This window comes from Pezoporus flaviventris, unplaced genomic scaffold (assembly GCF_033815535.1).
Source record: "Pezoporus flaviventris isolate CSIRO_AGI_PZ_B2104156 unplaced genomic scaffold, CSIRO_AGI_Pfla_v1 ptg000148l, whole genome shotgun sequence".
NCBI classification, from domain to species: domain Eukaryota; kingdom Metazoa; phylum Chordata; class Aves; order Psittaciformes; family Psittacidae; genus Pezoporus; species Pezoporus flaviventris.
Genome location: NW_026892696.1, coordinates 8,838 through 32,293, shown reverse-complemented (window position 1 = coordinate 32,293; position 23,456 = coordinate 8,838). Strand labels below are relative to the sequence as shown.

General features: G+C 51.6%; 1 protein-coding gene across 2 annotated transcripts in view; it reads left to right on the top strand.

Moving 5' to 3' along the window:
• LOC133282984 (F-box only protein 42-like) overlaps positions 1–23,201 on the top strand; it is a 30,873-nt gene extending 7,672 nt beyond the window's left edge. Inside the window, exons 1-5 of one of the 2 annotated variants that reach the window (XM_061479386.1) lie at positions 3,019–3,058; positions 8,850–9,116; positions 12,222–12,338; positions 18,567–18,701; positions 20,783–23,201. In XM_061479386.1, the coding sequence (XP_061335370.1) occupies positions 3,034–3,058; positions 8,850–9,116; positions 12,222–12,338; positions 18,567–18,701; positions 20,783–20,793 (555 nt within the window). In that variant the 5' untranslated portion in view covers positions 3,019–3,033 and the 3' untranslated portion in view covers positions 20,794–23,201. Of the gene's footprint in view, positions 1–3,018; positions 3,059–8,849; positions 9,117–12,221; positions 12,339–18,566; positions 18,702–20,782 lie in introns of those variants that run through there. The other variant, XM_061479387.1, reaches the window with a different exon arrangement.
• The last annotated feature ends 255 nt before the right edge of the window (positions 23,202–23,456 follow it).

Genomic DNA, 23,456 nt, shown 5'->3' with positions numbered 1-23,456 from the left:
GCTGTTGTCGAGTTCTTGCTGTTGAATCATCACCAACAGGTTTGAATAAATCCCCTCAGCTGTTTTTATCTGTACAAGCTGTTTATCCTCAGCATACGCTCCAACAGGAGAAGCATCTGCCCATTTTCTTGGTAAATCCTCTGTTTCCAAGTCTCAAAGCCTCTTATTTGCCGGTGAAGGGCTCGCGTGCAGTTTTGCCTTCCCTATGCAGTGAATCATGATGGTTTGTTTTGGTGCATGGAGTTCAGGCGAGGCGAAAGCTTCAGCAGGAGCTGGCAGGGAGCCGGCAGAGGGAGTGCGTGAGCCCCAGATCCTGCTCCCTGGTCAGCCCTACAACGTGTATGGGGGGGTTCAGTGGAGGCGATGGGCAAACCTCGATGCAGACCAGCCCTTTATTGCCCCAGAGAGGAGCAGTTCTTTAAACAAGCCAAATTTGGGTCTAAGCTGCTGGAATGACCCTTCCTGCGTTTGGAAAACCCCAACTAGGGTTGATATTATAGAGTCATAGAATGGTTTGGGTTGGAAAGGACCTTAAGATCATCCAATTCCAGCCCTGTGCCACAGGCAGGGATGTTGCTGGGGTTTGGTTGGACGGATGTAATGTCATTGAGCAGTTACTGATTTGGAGTTGAAGGAGCACACATGGAGGCTGGAATTTCCAGCAGGAAAGCCCAAAGAGCACAGTGCCCTTTATATAGATGCCTGACCCACCTGCATCACCCTTTTAACCAAAGATTCAATGTATTTAATGCCTGGTGGGATTAAATTGAGGCTTCTCGGCCAACAGCACATGTGTGAGCTGAAGTGGTACCTAATAAGTAATATAACAGCTTATTTTGCACTGCCAGTGCCCATCAAGCTGGGTTTCATGGAATCATAGGGTAGTTTGGGTTGAAAGGGACCTTAAAGCTCCTCCAGCCCCAACCCCTGCCACGGGCAGGGACCCCTTCCACTAGAGCAGCTTGCTCCAAGCCCCTGTGTCCAACCTGCCCTTGAACACTGCCAGGGATGGGGCAGCCACAGCTTCTCTGTTTTTGACAAGTTTTAAACAACTTGCAGCCTTTTACAGGTTAATAACAGTGTCAAAAGAAATCAGGAAGTCTCCAAATACCATTTGTTGTTTGGTTGTTGGGTGCTCCAGGCAGTTTTCTGCAGGGATGGTTCTGGTGCCATCGCTTCTTGGTCCAGTTCTTGATCTGTTAATATTTTATTCAGCTTTTTGGCCAATTCTGAGCTTTTCTCCTGTTTATTCCATCAGCAGATGGGAACGTCCCATTCTGCTGTGGACACCTGCAGCGCAGCATCATTCACCTCTGCTCTTCCCCCTTATTCTCATGAGCTGTACACTAAACCAAGCATAGAACCCACGTGGAGGTTTGTGTTCCAATTTCCTTTCTCATTTCCAGTGCTCCTCTAGGAAGATGGGTTAAGCAGGATTTATGTTTAGGTTGCTGTGCTGTTTGTGCAATAAATCTTGCTGCAGCATGTTATATTCCTTCTTTAGATGAAAGCTTAGACTAGAACTGAGCAGGAATCGGGCTGGTTCATCAGCAGAGCAGGAGGATTTCGGGTAACAAAACCTTTTTATTCCAGCCATATCAATTACCATTCAGTTGTTCTCATGCTGTTTCATCCCAGCGTGGTGCAGGTTAGCTGGCACTGCAGAATGAAGTCAGCTCATTTGGAATTTGTCTCTGGATTCTCTGTAAAGGTCCTGGTTTAACAGGCAAAGCACACGCAGGGAGGTTGTGCTGCAAGGTCTGCAGTTGAACTTCACACTCACAGAGGGAATTTAGGAAACCCTTGGCTTTGTGGCTCTTATGTGAAAGCAGAAACACGATTTCCTGTGGAAGAGCAGCAAAAGGGGGTTAAAAAAGGGAAAAGCTCTGCTTCAAAGTGCTTGGAACTGCCTGGTTTGCAGGGATGAGACAAGCATGGAGCAGGGATCCCGAGGTCTCACCTTCTCCTCTGGGTGATGCTCCACAGCCCCACAGACAGGATATTGCTCATCATTTGCTCTCCTGAGGTTTTGTTTTCCTTTTTGTGACTAAAATCTGCTCTCTTCCCCACTGTTGAACCTCTCCAGCAGTTGGGTTTCAAATGGGGTGATTTAGCTGGTACCAGTTTGGGAGGACTGGAAACATCATCGTGCTTATTGGTGTTTATCCCTGCCCTGAATCCAGTGGCTCCAGCAGACCTTTTGCTCCCTGTGCTGTTGCTTTCTTTAAATAGCACTTCCAGCTAGGAAATACACTGTATTTTCCCCTTTTATCATTAGAAAAGGGCTTGAGTTTCTGTAGGGTGACTGATGGTAGGGAAAACAAACTGGAGGTGGGAGGGAAGCTGCTGCTGCTGGCACAGCTGCACCATACAATACAATGTCATGCAAAACAATCCCTTCCCAATACAGGCTTGTTTTGCAAGGAAAGCAGCCTAAAACTTACTATTAAATGTGTCTGTTTGATGGAGAGTTTAAAGTGGGTAAGAGAATAAGCCCAAAAGGTCTAAATAGCTCCATAAATGCTCCCCTGCTGTGCCGATGGGGCTGTTGACAAGCACAATAAGCAGTTGCAAAGGTTGAGGAAGAGTCTGAAGCGGGTTAGTTGCTATCTCCCAGCCCTAGCTGAACACCGGAGCTCCTGATTGCCAAGTGCAATTAACTGTTCTGTTCACAGAGTCCCTGTCTCCTTCCAGCCGGAGCAGGGCTGGGTCCTTTCACACACCTTCATTAGTTTTCCCCCCGGTGAGAACATCACTGCTGTGCTCATGTTTGGAGAGAGAAGTGTTTTGTGGCATGCGAAAATGAGCGTTCCCTCATGCGTAACGTGCTCTGACTCAGTCCTCTTGTACGGCCTCTTCTTTTCAGTCGGGAGCTTTCCCTCGGAGCCTTTTCCCCACCACCACTAAAATCTGTTGACTTGAAAACCCTGCGGGTTCTTCAGGCACTTCTTAAAGCAGCCGAGAGCTGTGGAGAAGAGGAGGTAGCTCAGGATGGGAACCACTGATGCCACCCACATCTGTGAATGGGGGTCCATGGAGCCAGGATTGGTGTCTGCAGGTAGGAAAACCTTGGTGGGTCAAGAGGGGGTTTGCAGGAGCAGGCTGCAGCCTGCCTTGATGCCATTACCAGGCTTCAAGAAGTGTTAAACCTCATTGTCCTTTCCATCCGCATTTAATAGTCCTCATCTGGAGAGGGGCTTTGGACAAGGGCCTGTAGGGACAGGCCAAGGGGAATGGCTTTGACCTGCCAGCTTCTGCTCTTAGGCAGAAGCTCTTCCCTGTGAGGGTGCTGAGGCGCTGGCACAGGGTGCCCAGAGAAGCTGTGGCTGCCCCATCCCTGGCAGTGCTCAAGGCCAGGTTGGACACAGGGGCTTGGAGCAAGCTGCTCTAGTGGAAGGGGTCCCTGCCCGTGGCAGGGGTTGGAACTGGGTGAGCTTTAAGGTCCCTTCCAACCCAACCCATGGTTCTGTGATCTGTTTGTTCCACTGCAGTGGGTAGTTACTTTAGCAGAATAAATAGCAGGTTCTTAAATGGCTGAGAGGGAAAACTGAAGTGCTCTGAAAGGAGGAAAAGAGTTATAAAGTGTTGTGCCAACTGGCAGAGACACAGCTTTTAGGAAGGGCCAATCTGATCAGCACTGGCACAGCCCCGTTCAGTTGCCCTTCTAGCGTTTCCTTATGTGTTATTTTAAGTAGCTGCAATTCCTCCTTGGTAGAGCTTCAGCCTGATTTCTGAACACCATAAACCGTTGCTGCTGCTGCAATATAAAGGCATTTCTCGGAAACCAGAGGCTTGGAGGGTGCAAAATAGGATATGATGCTTCAAGGGGCTCTTGGTGACCAATGCAGAGATCGATCCAAGCAGAGTGGGGCTGCTGGATGCATCCCAGCAGCTTAATGGAGTTGTACTTTTGGATGAGACACAACTGCTTCAGTCCCTTCCCTGCGGCTTCTGGAGTGCTCTAAGGTTCATTTTAGCCCTTGGCCAAGCTGCAGCCCAGGCTGGTCAAGCAGAGAGCACCCAGAGAGCCAGGATGGGTGAGAAAGCACCTCCTGCATCCCCACTAAGGGCAAGCGGGACAGAAACATTGCTCTGATATAGGAAAAACACCTCCATGGGATGCTCTCCTGTGCATCTGCTGAATAGTTGGTAATAGGAGCTGCCTAGGATGCTTGAGCTCTCTTACCTGACTTGCTTTTCCCTTTTCCAGTGTTGGAGCAGAGTTCTGGGACAGGGTTTTGCTGCTTTGCCCTCGGGGGTGGTTATTCCCAGTCTGTTGTTCCTGTGTCGTAAGAGTAAAATCCACACCCGTGACAGGTCAGGCTTGAAGGGTTATTTTGACTGAGTCTTGTCTTTTGGGAGTTGGGTTTATTGCTTGCTATGGCCTTGCTTTCCTTCTGAAAACAGCACCAGGTGGATGTGAAAGCCTGGAGGAGGTTTTTGTCACTTAAACACATCGAAAACAAGGATCTAAACAAGTGGATGCATTGGAATACTGATAATATTAACAAGTGGTCTGGTAAGGCCAGACAAAATGTGCAGCTCTGCTCTGGAGCCAGGCTGAGAGAGCTGGGCTGGGGCAGCCTGGAGAAGAGAAGGCTCCTGAAGGGGAGACCTGAGAGCAGCTCCAGTGCCTGAAGGGGCTGCAGGAAAGCTGGAGAGGGGCTTGGGACAAGGGATGTAGGGACAGGCCAAGGGGAATGGCTTTAACCTGCCAGAGGGGAGACTGAGATGAGCTCTTAGGCAGAAGCTCTTCCCTGGGAGGGTGCTGAGGCGCTGGCACAGGGTGCCCAGAGAAGCTGTGGCTGCCCCATCCCTGGCAGTGCTCAAGGCCAGGTTGGACACAGGGGCTTGGAGCAAGGTGCTCTAGGGGAAGGTGTCCCTGCCCGTGGCAGGGGTTGGAGCTGGAGGAGCTCTAAGGTCCCTTCAACCCAAAGCAGGCTGGGATTCTATGATGTGCACATTCATGTGCTATTTGAGGCAGCTTCTCCTGTCTTCTTAAATTGGCCTTAGGGATGCTGTTCTAACCCCTAAGCTGTGATTGTGCCTGTGATGAACTTGTGTTTTTCCCAAACCTACTCCAGAGAAATGAAATTGGGATTTAATAATTGGAAAACCCCTCCTAGCCAGGCGTTCATTCCTGCCTTTCCCAGCTGGGATCCTCCAGCAGGTTTGGGATGTTGTTTAAAGGGCAAATAAAAGCTGTTGGGAATCACACACAACCTCTGCTTCCAAACCTCAGCACCACAGCGGGTCTGTGGGAACCTGGCGAGCCGAGGCTTACGCTCCACACTGTCACCCGCAGGTGTCTTCTTGGATCTGATCTGGCTGCAGACAGGCTCCTGTTTGGGTTTGTAGCACGTTCTTGGGTTGTGAAACACCTCCTCTGCCTGGGTGGATGTGCTGCTCCAGTTTCCCAACCCGCCTTCCTCCAGCCTCCCCGCATCCCGAGGCTGGAATACCGGCAGCTTGGCTTCCTGCCATGCTGTGTCAGGATGGAAATCAGTGCGTGCTCCTCACAGTGATGGATGCTTTGGCTTGGAAAAGTCCCAACCCTCTGGGTTGAATCGGTTTTTTTAGCCCAGCTCCACTTGTTCTTTTTTTTCCCCTTAGTTTTCCATTTGTTAACCTTTGGGAATTGGTGCTTTATCTGCTGTGTAATGCAGTTTGCTGCTCTCAGCGTGGGGTTCCAGCCCCTCTCTGTCACAACATTGTCTCAGAGAAGGATTTGTGACACAGGAGACACCGGAGGATCTGTCAGGATGGGAACTGGGAGTTTCATTTTGACGTGGTTTCCACTGCAGATTGACAGCCCCTGGGGCTGACAGAAGCACAGCAGTGCTGTCACACGTCAGGTTTTGAGCAGGAATTGGTTGTCAGGGAAAGCTTTTCCACTCTGAAGCTCTGCTGTCTGCTATTCCCATGGCTCTTGTGTGCGTGCCAGCCTGGGGAAACCCTGGCTTTAGCTGGGGAAGGCAGTGAGAGATTCTCAGACTGGTTTGTGTTGGAAGGGACTTTAAAGCTCATCCAGCTCCAACCCCTGCCATGGGCAGGGACCCCTTCCACTAGAGCAGCTTGCTCCAAGCCCCTGTGTCCAATCTGGCCTTGAACACTGCCACGGATGGGGCAGCCACAGCTTCTCTGGGCACCCTGTGCCAGCGCCTCAGCACCCTCACAGGGAAGAGCTTCTGCCTTATCTCCAACCTGAGGTTCCTGTTTCAGTTTGAACCCAGCACCCCTTGTCCTGTCACTACAGTGCCTACACTTTGCATCTCTGGCAGCTTGTTACAACAGCTTAGTTGACCTCATAGCAGCTTCCAGTGTCTGAAGGGGGGCTATAAGGATGCTGAGGATGGACTCTTCATTAGGGACTGTAGTGATAGGACAAGGGGTAACGGGTTCAAACTGAAACAGGGGAAGTTTAGATTGGATATAAGGAGGAAATTCTTTACTGTAAGGGTGGTGAGGCACTGGAATGGGTTGCCCAGGGAGGTTGTGAATGCTCCATCCCTGGTGGTGTTCAAGACCAGGCTGGATGAGGCCTTGGGTGATATAGTTTACTGTGAGGTGTCCCTGCCCATGGCTGGGGGGTTGGAACTGGATGATCTTAAGGTCCTTTCCAACCCAAACTATTCTATGACTCCTTATAACTAGTAACTTAAATTCCTTCCATCCATGTTTTCTGTGGTACTGAGAGTTTGGTAAAAACAAACTGCTACCTCTTTGTATTGCAATGTGTTGGGCTAAAAGCTGTGTCTGAACGTGTCTTGAGTTGGAAGGGACCCATAATGGTCATTGAGTCCAACTCCCTCCTCCTCGCAGGGTTACCTAAAGCTAAACGATGTGACAAGGAGCATCACTGGGGTGTTCCTTGAACCCTGATGGGGTTGGTGCCATGAGAACTTCCTTGGGGAGACTGCTCCAGAGACCCACCACCCTCTCGGTGCGCTTTTCCCTAATATCCAATCTGAACTCCCCCTGAAGCAGCTTCATTCTGCTTTCTCATGTCCTGTCACTGGTCACCAAAGAGAGAAGTTTCCATCCTTGAGATAATGGAGAGTCATCTGGACACAGTCCAGGCAGCCTGCTCTAGGTGGCCCTGCTTGACCAGGGGCTTGGACCAGATGCCCTCCAGAGAGGTTTCTTCCAACCTCAAGTGTTCTGTGGGTTTGTGACTTGGGATGTTGTTGAATGAACAGCTTAGAGGCTCGTGTTAAACCCCTCTGCATCAGGATGGATGTGTTGAACACCGCATGGTTCACTTCACCCTTCCATGTCTTGTTCACCCTTTTTAACCTTGCTGGTCCTCTGTGGGAGCTGCCCATCGAAGCCTCCAACCTCAAACACGTTCCATGGGTGATTCCATCTTTGGCCACCCTCTTGTCTTCCTCTTGAGCAGTGGGTTTGCTTCCTGGGCTTGCTGCAGGTGGGATTTGTCCCATGGACTGTGTTGATCTGCACTCCATCATCCCGGTCCATGTGGGCAGCCTCTGCCTACATGGCATGCCATCAGGAGGAACTTGAGCTCACCATCATAAGAGCCCTGGTTTGGTCCTTTCTTTATAACCTGCATCCCTGGGAAGGGATGCAAAAGGAATTTGTGATGGGAGATTCTGGGAGAGAAATCCCCTGAGCCATCCTCACGAGTGGGATTCTGGTTTGAGCTATCAGTACCTGTGCAGTGATATTCCATCCCATGGTCATCACCCAGTGGTGTTGGAAGGGGAAAGGATCCACTTCCCAAAACAGGTCAGCTGCTTCCTAGGAAATAAGGTCCAGGGATTTGTTCTGCAGTGACAAGCACGGGGGTAACTGCAGGCTGTGCCAGCTGGAAATTGGCCTCAGCCTCTTGTTAAGGTGGATTTATCTCCTGATGTATTTCTGTCAGTGCGTTACCTTACACTGCAGATGTTCGGAATAGCTGGAGGGACAAGATTTGATACTCCAGCTTTCAGCAGCAGTAAATCCTGGGGGACAGGAGGGAGCGTGTCCTTTCCTCCCCAGCTGCCAGCACCAACTGAGCAAGTGTTGAACAGCACGTTCTGCCCCCCTGCAGCCCTGATCCAGCTCTGGGGCAGCAGCACAAGAGGGACGTGGAGCTGTTGGAGTGAGGCCAGAAGAGGCCATGGAGATGCTGCGAGGGCTGGAGCAGCTCTGCTCTGGAGCCAGGCTGAGAGAGCTGGGCTGGGGCAGCCTGGAGAAGAGAAGGCTCCTGAAGGGGAGACCTGAGAGCAGCTCCAGTGCCTGAAGGGGCTGCAGGAAAGCTGGAGAGGGGCTTGGGACAAGGGATGTAGGGACAGGCCAAGGGGAATGGCTTTAACCTGCCAGAGGGGAGACTGAGATGAGCTCTTAGGCAGAAGCTCTTCCCTGGGAGGGTGCTGAGGCGCTGGCACAGGGTGCCCAGAGAAGCTGTGGCTGCCCCATCCCTGGCAGTGTTCAAGGCCAGGTTGGACACAGGGGCTTGGAGCAAGGTGCTCTAGTGGAAGGGGTCCCTGCCCGTGGCAGGGGTTGGAGCTGGATGAGCTCTAAGGTCCCTTCCATCCCAAACCAGGCTGGGATTCTATGAAGAAAAAGAAAACATGGGGGTGATAAGGGGGAATGGGACAGGGATATTTCCCCCCATTGTGCTGCCCAGGCCAGAGCAGGCTCACTGGCAAGACTGGTTTCACAGGGGAGCAGGGGCTGCAGAGATGTTGCTTCCATCATGTCTCACCTTGGGTTGCTCTCAATTCCATGGGGATCCCTTTCCCCGTCACTGCCTGGCCCCACAGTGCAAACCAGCCAACTGGGGCCACTGGTGCTGTTAATGTTCCTTGTGAGCTCACTGTTGTCTCTTTCCCCTCCTGAAGCTGTGAAGTGGAATGCCATGGCCAGCTCCTCGGACAGTGAAGATGATGGTTTCATGGCTGTGGATCCAGAAGACGCCGTGGTGGAGGGGACGATGGAGCAAGATGATGAGCCACACACTGAGCTGGAGGTGGAAGAGACCAGGCACAACAGATCAATGCTGGAGCTTCCTGAAGAGGTTTTGGAATATATCCTCTCCTTCCTCTCGCCCTATCAGGAGCACAAAACTGCTGCCCTTGTCTGCAAACAGTGGTATCGACTCATCAAAGGTACAGAGCCCTGTAGTGAGGAGGCATTTCTGTTACTGGGGATGTGTAACCCAGCTGCCCTTTGCTTTGGTTTAGCCTCACTTCTTGTTTTCCCCTTCAACTGGGAAATCTGAATCCTGAAAGGTGCCAAAACAGCAGCTCCAGCCATCAGGTCACTTGCTCTGCTCAAGGCAGTGCTGATAAGAGCCCAGAATTGAGCCCCTCAGCCTCTTTGAAGTATGAAGGAGTGAAACCTCAGCACAGAGCAGCTCACTGAGGTTGCTTTTGAATGCTCCCTCGTGACCTGGCACTCAGCTTCCCTCCACCACCCAGTAGATCCCATGGCTAATGTGGCTGTAATTGTGCTTCCTTTACACCTTGCTTGGTAATAACCTTCCCAAAGTTTATGCTTACAGCTGGAAACAAAGCCTTGTCAGGTTCTTACAGCTCTGCTGAAGTGGTGCATAAAATCTGCATTAACATAGATCTGCATATTCACATTTCCTCAAAGAGTAGCCCTGAGACACAGATACTTCTCTTTGCTTCCACACAGTGTTAATCCTGAAACCTCATGGGGATATTTTAATGCTAGATAGGTATGATATGACAGGCAGGTAGGTAAGGTTTGGACAAGGATGTAACCTGAGTGCTCTGCTCCAGTGTTTCTGGAATACACTGGATCATTTCCATTGTGTTTCCACTGGGAACATGTGCTTTGAGTGCAAGTTTCTTTAAACCCAAGCAGATTAAGAGGAGCCCACAGGTAAATGTGGAGGAATGAGGCACGCAGCTGCATAAGGGGAAAACAGTGTCAGGTGAGAGATGCCTTTGGGTGTTGTGTGGGGTGATGGCTCAGTTGTGGACTCCTCTGCACATGTGAGGGCATTGCTCGGGTTCCTGGCACCTCCTGCCTTGCCCAGAGTTGAACAGGCTGGAGGTTAAAGCACAGCTACTTCAGCAGCACAAAAGGAATCATTTAGCATCCTTTTGGGGCAGCAACAGCCTGCACCCCTGTTGAAAGGCTGCATCAAAAGGAGCGTGACCAGCAGGTCGAGGGGGGTGATCCTGCCCCTCTGCTCTGCTCCCGTGAGACCTCACTTGCAGCACTGTGTGCAGTGTTGGTGTCCTGAGCATGAGAAGGACATGGAACTGTTGGAGCAAGGCCAGAGGAGGCCACGAGGATGAGCAGGGGCTGGAGCAGCTCCTGTATGGAGCCAGGCTGAGAACATTGGGGCTGTTCAGCCTGGTGAAGAGAAGCTGCGTGGAGACCTCAGAGCAGCTTCCAGTGTCTGAAGGGGGGCTATAAGGATACTGAGGATGGACTCTTCATTAGGGACTGTAGTGATAGGACAAGGGGTGATGGGTTCAAACTGAAACAGGGGAAGTTTAGATTGGGTATAAGAGAGGAGCTCTTTACTGTAAGGGTGGTGAGGCACTGGAATGGGTTGCCCAGGGAGGTTGTGAATGCTCCATCCCTGGTGGTGCTCAAGGACAGGTTGGACAGAGCCTTGGGTGACCTGGTTTAGTGTGAGGTGTCCCTGCCCATGGCAGAGGGTTGGACCTGGATGATCTTAAGGCCTTTCCAACCCAAACCAGGCTGGGATTCTATGATTTCAAGTGTCAGCAGCCCTTGAGTTGCTGCCTGGATGCACTTTCTCACCCAGGGCTTGTTCCTGGAACAGCCTGAGAGATGCAAAGGATGCAGCTGGGATCAAACACCCTGTGATTCACCCCAAAAGAGACTGTGGGAAACATCCCTGCAGTGGAGGGGAGGGATGAGCAGTCCAAGGCACAGCCTGGCCTTGGAGCTGTCCTTGGAGTCCCCCATCCCAGGGGATGTGTGGTATAGGGCAGCTGTACTGGTTCTGTGGCCATCACAGCACAAAAGGGCAGTGTAAGTGCAACCTGCGAGGGGTCGCTCGAGGTAAAGCATTGATTCCTTTAATCCTGGCTAATTTTTCCTGTTTGTCAGGATACATCTGCTATCAAATCCTATAGTTAGATCCTGTCTCCTGCGTCACTCTCCGGGACCAGCTGCTTGAGGACCCTGCGTTTCATTAATAAAACTTCCTGCTTTGTATCCAGAGTGTGATTCCTTACTGGGGCTGTTCCCAGCAGAGCTTCCAGTAAGCAGATCCTTGGCAGAGTCTCTTGGCAGGTTATGGCATCCTCTGTAGTGGAGCAGAAGCCACCAGCTTTCATGCAGTCACAGAACTCCTCCAGAGGCTCCTCTGTGGGCAGGGAGCAGGATCCAGCCGCTCTCAGCACACTCACAGCCACGTGGGCTCCATACACAGCTCTGAGGCTGACCAGAGCTGGTTTTAAGAGGGTGCAGGTTGTTTGTCCTGGAAGGTCTGTAAAGGGAAGGGCAGCAGCTCCTCCGAGGTGTGATTAGGGGACAGCAGGGTTCAGCTGCAGCAGAGGAGAGTGAAAACCAGCCCTGTTGAGGCATCACATGTGCTGACTTTTCCCAAACAGGCTTTGTTTGCCAGGCTGGAGGGGATGGATAGCAGAAACACAGCGAGTTGGTTCAGTGAACATTGCTCGTTGCCACATTCACCCAATCCCTATTTTCTATTCTCTGTAATCCTCCAAATTCCCACCAGTTTATTTATAATTGTAGACTCATCACAAAATCCCAGCCTGGTTTGGGTTGGAAGGGACCTTAAAGCTCACCCAGCTCCAACCCATGCCACGGGCAGGGACCCCTTCCACTAGAGCAGCTTGCTCCAAGCCCCTGTGTCCAACCTGGCCTTGAACACTGCCAGGGATGGGGCAGCCACAGCTTCTCTGGGCACCCTGTGCCAGCGCCTCAGCACCCTCACAGGGAAGAGCTTCTGCCTAAGAGCTCATCTCAGTCTCCCCTCTGGCAGGTTAAAGCCATTCCCCTTGGCCTGTCCCTACATCCCTTGTCCCAAGCCCCTCTCCAGCTTTCCTGCAGCCCCTTCAGGCACTGGAGCTGCTCTCAGGTCTCCCCTTCAGGAGCCTTCTCTTCTCCAGGCTGCCCCAGCCAGCTCTCAGCCTGTCTAAATACAGGAGCTCTTTCTAGCTGCTGTCACGCTGCTTGTGCAGGCACAGTTTGTTCCTAATGTGCCCCAATTTTGCTGCTCTCTCGTTTCTCCCCAGGCGTGGCCCATCAGTGCTATCACGGCTTTATCAAAGCAGTGCAAGAAGGAAACATTCAGTGGGAGAGCCGCACTTACCCCTACCCCGGCACCCCCATCACCCAGCGCTTCTCACACAGTAAGTACCTGCTGGGAAAGCTCTGCTCACCCTGGTTTGCCACCGGACACTGCAGGCCAGGGGTGTGTGCTGCATCCCTTGGGATCCAGCAGTGCTGCAGACCCCTGTCACTGCAGCACCGTAACACACAGCTCTGCCAGCACCAATGCTTTGCACAGGGATGGGGGTTTAGTAGCTGCTTGTCATTGTTGTTGGCTCATTGCTCCTTGGGAATGTCTGTGGAGCCGGGGTGGGATCTTGGCTTTCTGGCTTTCATAGAATCACGGGATGGTTTGGGTTGGAAGAGACCTTAAAGTTCATCCAGCTCCAACCCCTGCCACAGGCAGGGACCCCTTCCACTAGAGCAGCTTGCTCCAAGCCCCTGTGTCCAACCTGGCCTTGAACACTGCCAGCAATGGGGCAGCCACAGCTTCTCTGGGCACCCTGTGCCAGCGCCTCAGCACCCTCACAGGGAAGAAGATGATTTTGTGTATTTTACATGCGGGTTTCTTCCCATAACTCTGAGCCTGAGCTTTGTGCCTTCTTCAGTAGAAACCTCACTTAGCTGCTAGACTCAGGCCATTAAATCAACACCCCTGAGTTTGCACACTCACCACGCTTGGGGCATGTGCTGGCTGCTTTTACAGCAGATCTGTTACTCACAGATGCAGGAGATGGATTTGTAGGGGGCCAAGTATGGCTTCCTTCAGATTAAAACACAGCCACACATGAGACACGAGTGTATTTGCTCATAGAAGTGATTCAGTTCACACTGCTTATGTATGGGTGAAGTTTCACCCTGCTTCCAAGTTTCTGCAAGAGAACAGCAAAAAGCATTCCTATTGAGGAAAAGATCATGGAATCCCAGACTGGTTTATGTTGGAAGGGACCCTAAAGCTCATCCAGTCCAACCCCCCTGCGACAGGCAGGGACATCTTCCACTAGAGCAGCTTGCTGCAAGCCCCTGTGTCCAACCTGGCCTTGAATTGATACTGAAATAGAACTTGCCTGTAGTGCAGCAGCACCGCGCTGCCTCAGCCTGCTCTGCCTGGTGGCACGGTCACATAGGACAAGGCTTCCATCCCCAGGAGACACTGCAGGAATCTCTGGTGAAGCTGTGGAGCTCTTTAAAGACTTCCTTGTCCTCCTGAAGAACGCAGGTCCCCACTGTTCGTAGCTTGGTGTGAAGTGTTCACAAAGTACTTGTTAATGACTTCCCAATCCGAGTGTGTTGCCCCTCAGTTCTTGCAGCCTTTTTCAACCTGCGAGCTTTAAGGCTGGCTGGGAATTCTTGAAATAGGCCCCGGTACTGCTCCTAAGACCCTGAGTGCTCTGTAGTTTATCCTGCTGCCCACTGGGGGCTTTGCTGTTACGCTCCCTCCAACGTGAGCTGTCTCCCTAAAGCCGCTGCCCTCGGAGCATGTCATCTGGATTAGCCTCTCTGTTTGATGCTGTCCTGGCTCTGGTCAGCCCTCAGTTGCTCCCCAAGCGTTATTAATGCACTTTGTGTGCAGAAAGCTAATCTGGATTAACTTGTTTGCTGATTTAAAGGGATTTTTTTAAAGCAGATCTGCAGTAGCTGCTTTCCGTCCACCAAAGCATCGCGTGTTGCTGGGTTTCTGCATTAAACTGAAGCTGCAAATGATTCATTGCAGAAACTCCAACTGAATCTTTAAACCTAAACTACTGAGATGCTGAGGTGAATAAGAACAGGAGGTTTGGGACTCATAAATCCCTTTCTAGGGGTGAGTAATGCACCAGTTCATGTAGAAGACGTCATCTCCCAGGCATGAGCCACTGAAGGCAACAGACAGCAGGAGCTGGCACCAAAACAGTGGTCAGGGCTGTCTGACTTCCAGGATTTATTAGAACTATCCCACAAATGCTCTTACGGAGCATAAAAGGACGAGGAAGAGAATTCTAAACAGTTGGAGGTCAAAATGTCTTCTCAGTTCCGAAGGGAGGAACAGCAGAACCGTTTGATAAGGAATAATGAATGGATGTTCCCTTCATCTGGTCTCGTGGGGAGGGAGCGTTTGGCAAAGCTCACACAACTGATAACAAGCCTCATGGATGAGCTGTAGTTTTAATGAAGGATTTAAAGCTGCAGAACATCAGCCTATAGCAATGATGTTGGCTTTTCAGGTCTAAGTGTCCCATCTCAGCCAGAGAAACACTTCCCATGGAGGTTTTTGAGCCGACCACCAGGTCTGATGTTTGCAGGAGTCATCTAATTCCTTTTTAGCCCTAAAGTATGAACCTACAAACATCATAGCAGGGCAGTGACTCATGTGGTTAAATAACTGGCCCCGGTCAGAATGCCACGTCAGGAGGAATGCAGGAAGGGGGAAGCAGCAGAGGAATGCCGCCCGTTGTGCCAGGAATATTGATCCTTTGATGGAAGAGTGACTAATTTTAAAGCCTGATTCTGGTTTTTCCGTGCAGTCTGGGCAGAGTGGCAGCAGCCTGATGACTAACAAAAGCAATTCCCTGCCTTCACCCTGAGAGGCAGGGGCGAGGTGGAAGCCGGAATGTTGTTTGGTTTACAGGATGGGCTGCTTTACACCAGAGCTTCTCATATCACCCAGCATTGCTCAATGGAGCCCTGCCTTTTGATTACATTGAGTGCCTGCACTGCAAGGAGCAGGGAAATGGTGGTTTAGAGCATCAGGAGGTGGCTCGGTGGGGTTTTTCCCCCTGAAGGGGTGTGGAGCTGGGCTTTGTGAGCAATGCTGGGTATTTATCATGCCACAACGCCCGTGTGGTTGGTGCAGAGCAGGACCTGGAGCTTTCATCTGCAGCCCGTCCTCCTCGGCGCCACCATCCATGGCTCCGGTGCCAAGTGTGGTTGGGTGTGGAGAGGTTACCTCCAGTCCCAGTGCCAGCAGCTCGATGTACAACGCTTGTAGCATCAGCTTGGCCGGCTCCTCCTGGGAATGCCGACACCGAGGGCTGTCAGCCTTTAGCTGCACTGGGATTCCAATAGCCAAGCTGACTCCTTCCCCTCTCTCCAATGGGGAATGCAGCCTTTGAACTCAGGTGACTTTATTTGGTGTACTCGACATTTAAAAAGCCAGGTACCACAAAGGGCATGTGCTCTGCAGTCAGTCTTCCCTTCCCACTTGATCTTCCTTTCAGTTATCTCATGCTCCAGGCAAAGGTCTCTGATGCTTCGTGGTGCAGCACAGAGGGCCAAGAGGAACACGTTCAAATCCAGCTGCATCTGTGCTCTGTTCAGGTATCAGCATCTTCAAACAGCCCAAATATTTCTTGCCCTCGTTTCCAGTTACACAGATCTGTGTGTTTGCAATACTGAAACATGGGGGACACTGAATTTTACTGGCACTTGACAAAAATCAACCCAAAATCCAGTGTTCACCCTTTTCTGGGCACCAGGGACTCACACCCTCCTCCCTTGATTTATTCTACCCCTTTGCAAGCCTGGTTTAAACTGCAGCTTTCATTTGTGCTTTGTTTCCTCCTTGACCCCTAATGTCCTTTTTCCTCCCCAAACCAGTCTGCCTTCCTCAGCTTCAGCAGCTTTACAAGGAGTAGCAAGGCACAGTAAGTTTGACTTCTTTCGGTCTAGGATTAAAATGCCTCATGGTGCCTGCCTGGCTGGCCTGGGGTTTGAAGCCAAATAGAGGAGAAGAATGCTGCCACCTCCCCTCCAACATAATAGAGGAGCTGGGCTGCGGTGTGCAGGCTGAGCTTGCCAAGGGGCTGGTGTGGGGAGGAGGAAGAGGCTCTCACCATGGCATGCTTGAGGTGGGGATTAGATTTCTAAAGGAACTAAGCCGTTCCTGAAAGGTGAAGTAGAAAAGCCCCAGTGTTGCTTTGTGCTGGGTGTTAACTGCATGGGCTTAGGGTGTGAAGCACCTCACCCTGTGCTGGGTGGAGGTGACCTCCAAGGGTCTGCTGTGTGAAAATGAGGCAGGGCTGAGTTTCAGGGAGCAGCTAAAGCACTAAAACTGTTCTTCATCGTGATTTCTTCCTCAATCCAGTGCCAGGCACATGCACTTCACCATCATTTATGTATCCTCCAACCCAGACAGAGCTCCAAAGCGATGGCCTGTGGCGCTAGAGGTATTAAATCCTTCACCAAGATGTGGGCTGCGATGAAGACAGTTCAGTTGCACATAAGGACACTGTAGATAGGGATAGGTTGTGTGGTCTCACCCTGTGAGCACATCCCATATCCCCAGCTCCCCCATTCCTACCCGGTGGTCAGCAAAGCACCCTGGACTCATCCCTAATAGCCCAGGGCATGAGGGCTGCTGGCTTTTCAATAGGGGATCAGACCATGGGACCTTCAGCAAAGACCACCAGGTGTCATTGTGTCCCAGCATGGTGCTGAGCACGCAGCAGGATGAGTGTCACTGGTGTACGTAGGGGTGGGATGTATTACACAGCAATTCCACACTGGAATTACCTCCTTCCAGCCTGCAAAAGTGAGGCTGTGGTGTTGGATCACTGGAAACCAGGGACGTGCTTGTACTGGCCTAGAGCAAAGCTGAGAGCAGGGACTTCTCGTGGGGATTTGCTGTGAGCCCTTTTCTCTTGCTACCAAAAGTAGGTTATCAGCCTTTTGCTCCAGATGCTCCTTTTATAGGCTCCATTTCTTCTCTTTTCTGGCTGCTGTTTCCAAAAGGGAAACAAGCCTTTCTGTCTGTGCAAGCTCCGAGCATCCCGTGTCCCCTCAGGTCACATCATCTGAATCTATTTTTATTGTTGAACTGGAGAGCAGCTCTGACCAGCGCTGCAGGAAGGAGCTCTTCCCTGTGAGGGTGCCCAGAGAGGCTGTGGCTGCCCCATCCCTGGCAGTGTTCAAGGCCAGGTTGGACACAGGGGCTTGGAGCAAGCTGCTCTAGTGGAAGGGGTCCCTGCCTGTGGCAGGGGTTGGAGCTGGATGAGCTTTAAGGTCCCTTCGACACAAACCAGGCTGGGATTCTATAAAGTCAATGGGGCTCGTTGTATTTGAGGAGGGAAATGAAGAACTTGGGAAATCCTCTTTGTAGCTGCAGGGATTTAACTTTCTGAACACGTTTGAATCTTCCTCATCCTCCAAGGCAGAAAAGCTGAGCAAGTCCTCTCTGCTCTCATGTTTAATGTATTTCCCGGCAGAGGTGCCTGGGTGCCATGGGGCACTGCCAAAGGCAGACACTTGCATATAATTTCTTTTTCCTGCAGAGTTTGGTTTGGGGCCAAACGCTCTTTATTTCCCTGGGTATCTTTGGAGGGCCATCAAGTGCTGTGTTCCCTCCCTGTTCCCCATCTCGCTGCCTAATCCTTTCCCATAAGGAGCAGAGGGAATGCTTGTGTAGGATGTGTTTCAGTGATGCTGAAAGTAGGGTCTAGAGTCTGATGAGGAATGGCTGAGGGACCTGGGGGGTTCAGTCTGTAGAAGAGAAGGCTCAGGGGGGACCTGATGGCTCCCTACAAGTGCCTGACAGGAGGATGGAGCCAGGAGGGGCTGGGCTCTGCTCCCAAGGAACAAGGGATGGGACAAGAGGAAACGGCCTCAAGCTGCACCAGGGCAGGTTTAGATGGAGCTGAGGAACAATTCCTGCCCCAGAGGGTGCTCAGGCATTGGAACAGGCTGCCCAGGGCAGGGCTGCAGTCACTGTCCCTGCAAGTGTTCACACACCGTGGAGATGAGGCCTCAGTGCCGTGGGTTAGGGGTGGCCTTGGCAGTGCTGGGGAATGGTTGGACTGGATGAGCTGAAAGGGCTTTTCCAACACAAATAATTCTACGAAATGCTGTCAGATCTGGAAAAAGCAGTAAGTGAAGGGCTGGGTGCACAGGCTGGTTTCTTAGTCTCATCTGGTGACCCTGGACATCATAGGAATGAGCTCAGAGAAGGGAGGAGTGCTGAGTGCTAATCATAGCTGATCTCATTAACTGCAGGCTACTAAGGCAGCTTTCCTTGCACTTTCAGGAGCAGCTCTGCTTGAGGGGATAAGGTTCTTGCTGGAGGTTTATGCTGCTCAGGGATATCCCTAACCTGGCCCGTGGTTTTATTGAAGTTGGGGCAGCCCATCTGCTGTTCTGTATGGAACAGGAGGAAAGACCTTAGAGCAGCTCCAGTGCCTAAAGGGGCTGCAGGAAACCTGGAGAGCACTTTGGACAAGGGCCTGTAGGGACAGGCCAAGGGGAATGGCTTTAACCTGCCCGAGGGGAGACTGATCTCTCTTTTCACCCCAAAACACAAATGTCAGGGCCTTGCCTGATGTGTTTCTGTTCTCCAGGTGCGTGTTACTATGACTCTAACCAGTCCATGTACGTGTTTGGTGGCTGCACACAGAGCAGTTGTAACGCTGCCTTCAACGACCTCTGGAGACTCGACCTGAACAGCAAGGAGTGGATCCGGCCCCTGGCTTCAGGTGAGAAATGCCACTATCAGACATGTAAAACCCTCCTCAGCCCTGCGATGGCTGCTCTCAGGCTGGGTTTCCCCATGTGTTTTATCACTATCTGACCAGTTTTCAGGTGATATTGGGGTTGGTTTTGGCCACAGACTTCAGTATCCTTGTCCGTGCAGCACTGTGCTGGGTTGTTCCTCTTTGTCTGGAGGAGCATCTCGGTGCCGGTTCGTGCCGTGCGGGATGAGTGACACTTCCCTGTGCCCACAAGAGCCTGTTTTGTTAATAATGGATGTCTCAAAGCCGAGAGATTTGTATTCTTTAATAACCTTGGTAGCCGCCACCTCAGGTATGTTGAGGAGTGGAGGAGACATGCCCGTGCGGGCTACCCACAGCGTGGGAAAGCAGGCACATTCCTGCAGTCCCCATGCTCAGGGCAGGAAAACACCAGCCCTGGTTTCCCACCCTGGGGTTCGGACTCCCCATGTCACACACACACACACACACACACACACACACACACACTGTGCTTGTTTTCCTTCTGCTTCTCAGTCTGACTGAAATAACTCTGGAGACAAGCAGAAGAACTGGGGGGAGGAAAGTCAGTATTAAAGCAGTGATTGCAGTGAAGGCTTGATGTGCAACCAAGAGTAGGAGGAAGAAAAGGAGCTCAGCATCCAGCGGCCACTCCTTGCTGATGTGTCTGCTTGGGTGCAGATCCTCCTCCGTTGTACTCTTAAGTGTTGTGGATTATTCAGTTATTGTTTAAAGTTGTATTTTCTTGTCTGACACTTCTTTCCCTTATATGAAGTCCTCCCAGATCCAGATGTTTCTGCATCCTGGTGTCCTCTGGGAATTGGTGGGCTGTCACTTTGACATGTTAACATGTAACTCAGTGCTTGATGGCTGCTTGTGCAGACTGATACCCAGCATAGTTTGACTCCTGCATCTGCCCATCCACTGCATGTGAGAATTAACCAGCCATGGATTGAGAGAAAAGCAACCACAGCCTGCATGTATGTGAAAACTGGCTCTCACTCTTCCCCCTTCCCTGCTGGAGCAATCTCCCTGTGCTCAGGGGTGGAGAAGAGGCCATGGGTAGCATAAACAGGATACTGGGCCATGCAGACCTCTGCTCTGACCCAGGACATCTATTCTTCCAGCCCAGCGAGTTCTTCCGTCGCATTGAATGCGGGGCACGACTCGCAGTCGTGTCCGTGGCTCCAGCCGCCGGCACCCAGCTCCGCTCACTCACCCTCTTGGTATTTCACCGAGTCAGATTCCCAGTGCCTTACTAACAGATTACACTTTGTAAAGAACGAGTCCTGTGGGAATATGTGTCAGAGTTAAGTCCCATGGGAAGATCCCCCGAGGAAATCTTTCTGCATGCTGTCACGAGCGCGTGGAGCGAGATGGGATCGCAACTGAAACTTCAGGCAGGCTCACCAAACAGAGAGCTCTTGTTCCTTGGTCTGCAGAGGAGATGAGTCACTCCCTGCTTGTGCCCCTGGTGCTATCTTACACATAGCTGCTTGTATCTTACACATCACTGCTCTCCTTTTTGTGTCTTACACATAACTGCTCTCTTTTTATCCCTTGGTGCCCTTAACCGTAGGGTTGGCATCCGCTGCCTGGGAAAGAATAGTGGCTGGAGGGGGCAAAAGCTGAGAGCTTTGAAACTCAGGAGTCAGAGCTAAATAAGGCAGGAGGGCTGTTACTCTTTACAAGAGCTGACATTGATGGATGAACCCTTGCTGTGTGCAGGCTAATTGCTGCTGGAGCTTGAGGAGTTCCCACACCTGCCCCTACGGACTCTATAGGGTAGGTCTTGCTCCAGGATAAGGCACCGGCTCTTCCACGAGGCCAGTTCTTGCTCAGAGAGCTTGGCTCACACTCTCCTTGCACCCTCATTAAGCGTGAGCATCTTATCTAATGAGACCTGGGTAGGGCTACCTAAAGCGACTGGGAGAACAGTGCCAGGGCCACACTAAATGCCTTGGACATGGGTGAGCTGAACCCACTTCATCCTTTCCCCTCTCCAAAGGGCTTTTCTGTTGTTGTTTGTTCATACCTGTTTTTCCTTTGGGTTTTCTTCCTTGTAGGCATGAGATGACATCAGAGCTGGATGATTCCTCTCCAGCCCGAGCTGCTGCACTTCACCCAGCAGTAAATATTTAGCCTTCAAAGCAGTAATTGGCCTGTGTTGCTTTTAGTCTCAGAGAGGAGGAGGGAGATAATTGCTTCCAAAAACCCTAATTTTTGAGGTTTCAAAGTATTTTTGTGCTTAGATCTAAAACAATGGCATTGACTTTGGGCTTATTAGGCTGGTGCAGAACAAGAGAGTCAACGCCTGGCTTTTATATAGTGCTTTTTCCTGGTGGGGCTCAACGCTCTACAAAGGAGGGCGTAAAGGCAGCAGGATCTCTATTTTAGGCACGTGAACAGGAATGCCTCTCAACCCTTCTCCCTCAAGCTCTTTTGGCCACTTTGGAGCTGTTTTCCACCTCCTCCACTCCCACACAGGAGCCTTGCCAGAGCAGGAGGAGAGCTGTAATTAATGGCCCTGGCATTACGTGGGAAGGCTGCAATGTTATCCCAGGGTAGGTGGTCTCTGGGAGGCAGGAGCCTTTCTCCATGTGTTAGGGATGCTTGCTTTATTCTCTCTCGATTTGCATAATTAACCTGGGCACTTGTTTGACTTGGAGCCTATCTGCACAGAGGAGAACCTGACAGAGAGGGCTGGAGGTGGTTTACACTGGAGTCTGTTGATGCAGCTGGAGGCAAGGGTTAGTCTCCACTCTGACTCAAGCTGCAGCACGCCGCTCCCGCAGAGAGGGCGCACGCAGGGTGGCTTTGGTGGCAATAATCCTCTGGTGCTCCCCCCAAAACAAGCTCTTGTGCAGCTGAAACAGCCAGGGAAGAAACCAAACCCCTTTGGGATGGGGAGTACCAGGGTTTCATGCAATGGGGGATGTTGGGGTTCCCATAGTGTGGAGGCTTTGGCGTGGGCTTGGAGTTGGCTGATGCAGGCTGTGCTGGTGGCAGGGAAGGTTTGTCCTGTTTCCATGTGGTTGTGAAGCACTCTGGATGAGATCCTGTCCATCTCTGCAATGAATGCTGCTGGCAGAGGCTGCCTCGGCCACCAGCACTGACCCAGGACCTTCCCCATCATCTCTCTCCTGTTGTGTCCTCCTTGGGCTGCAGGGGATAACTTCGAGGTGTATCCATATCCGCAGGCAGTTTTCCTTCTGGCCTGCTGTGCTGTTCCAGACTCTGTGTTCCTGCAGACTTTCTCCCTTCCTGTATTTGTTAGTTTATGTTTCTCGGGAGCCCTGCACTTGGCCTCTGCCTGCACCAAACTGGGAAATACCTTTTATAAACCAGAGAGAAAAATGCCAGGAGGTTTGCCCATGCTCCCAGGGGCTTAGGGACAGAGATGGAAAGCTTTTCTTTCCCAAACCAAGCCTCTTGCTGTGCTGGCAGAGTCAGGAATGGTGTTACAAAGAGCAGGTCTTTGAGGGAGAGGAACGTGAGCTGAAGTTCTGCAGGATCTGCACATCCTCCCTGTTGTTTCTGCTTTATCACCCGCAGCCAAGCACGATCCCATCTCCTCTCCAGGTACCTGGGGAGGCAGGAGAGCTGGAAAGGCCCCAGTTCCCCCCTTGGTGCTGTGTGTTTTCCCACTGTGAGATCCCACTGTGCTATCAGGGGACTCAGGAGACTCGTGGCTCTGCTCTTCCTGTTTGCTATGGGAGGCTCTCCATGTGCCCACCCTTCCGCCGGGGAGGTGGGACTCCAGGACCTGTTTCCTGGTGGTTTGCTCTCCCTGCACTCATGCTGCCTTTGTTTTCGCTGGGAGATGGGAAAGCTGTTCATGTCCCTCAGGATTTGAGGATAAAACCAGCCTTGGAGGTAAACCTCGTTCATTAAATGCTCTGATCCCCTCTGTCCATGTTCAGTGTCAAGGCACAGCCACATCAGAGCAGCCGATGCTCCCTGCTTTAGCCTGTAAATGAGCAGAGCCCATCAGCCTCAAGTTTGCCCTGCAAACCTCCCAGGTAGCCTTAACCCAACCCCGTAAGTGTGCAAAAAGCCCTCTCCCACGTTGGTTGTTGGTTGTTCTTGGCTCTGTTCTTCCCCCAGGCCCTCTCTCAGTGCTTTGAGTGGGAGCTGCTGGAGTTTAAGGCTCAGGTTTCCCCTTGTGAGCTATGGGGAAGGTGCCTTTGATGGTGTTGTGTCAACAGAGCTAACAACCCAGCGCAGGCAGGAGAGGCTCTGCTGTCACCTGCCCCAGGTGCTTCTATCAGATGTGGTCCCTGGTAGTTGAGGAGCGGTTTGTCCTTGATAAAGCTCTGCAAAAACCTTGCCTGGAGCCAAAAAAACCCAGCCCTGTTTTCATCATCCCCTTGGAGAAACCAGGGCAAGCGCTCAGAGCAGCTGGTGAAGTCTCAGAATGCTGGTCCTGGGCTGGAGTGAGTTTCCTCCTCAGGGCTGTGAGCCTTATGGAGCTGAAAGGAGACATGAGCCCCAGCAAAGTGCTTCCCAAGGGATGGAGGTGGTTGTGCAGGGGTGATCCAGCCAGCATCCAGCCCTCCACATCAACACATCAGCACAGCACCTTCTGTCAAGGGATCACTGGGGTTTCCATGGGTAAATACTCGTTAGAGGAGTACAAACCTCCTGCTTTGTGGATTTAAACCCCACCAAGTCTGAAGAGCTCCCGAGAGCTGCAGCTTGTTCTGTCCTGGGTTGTGTTCTGCATCATCGTGTTTCTGA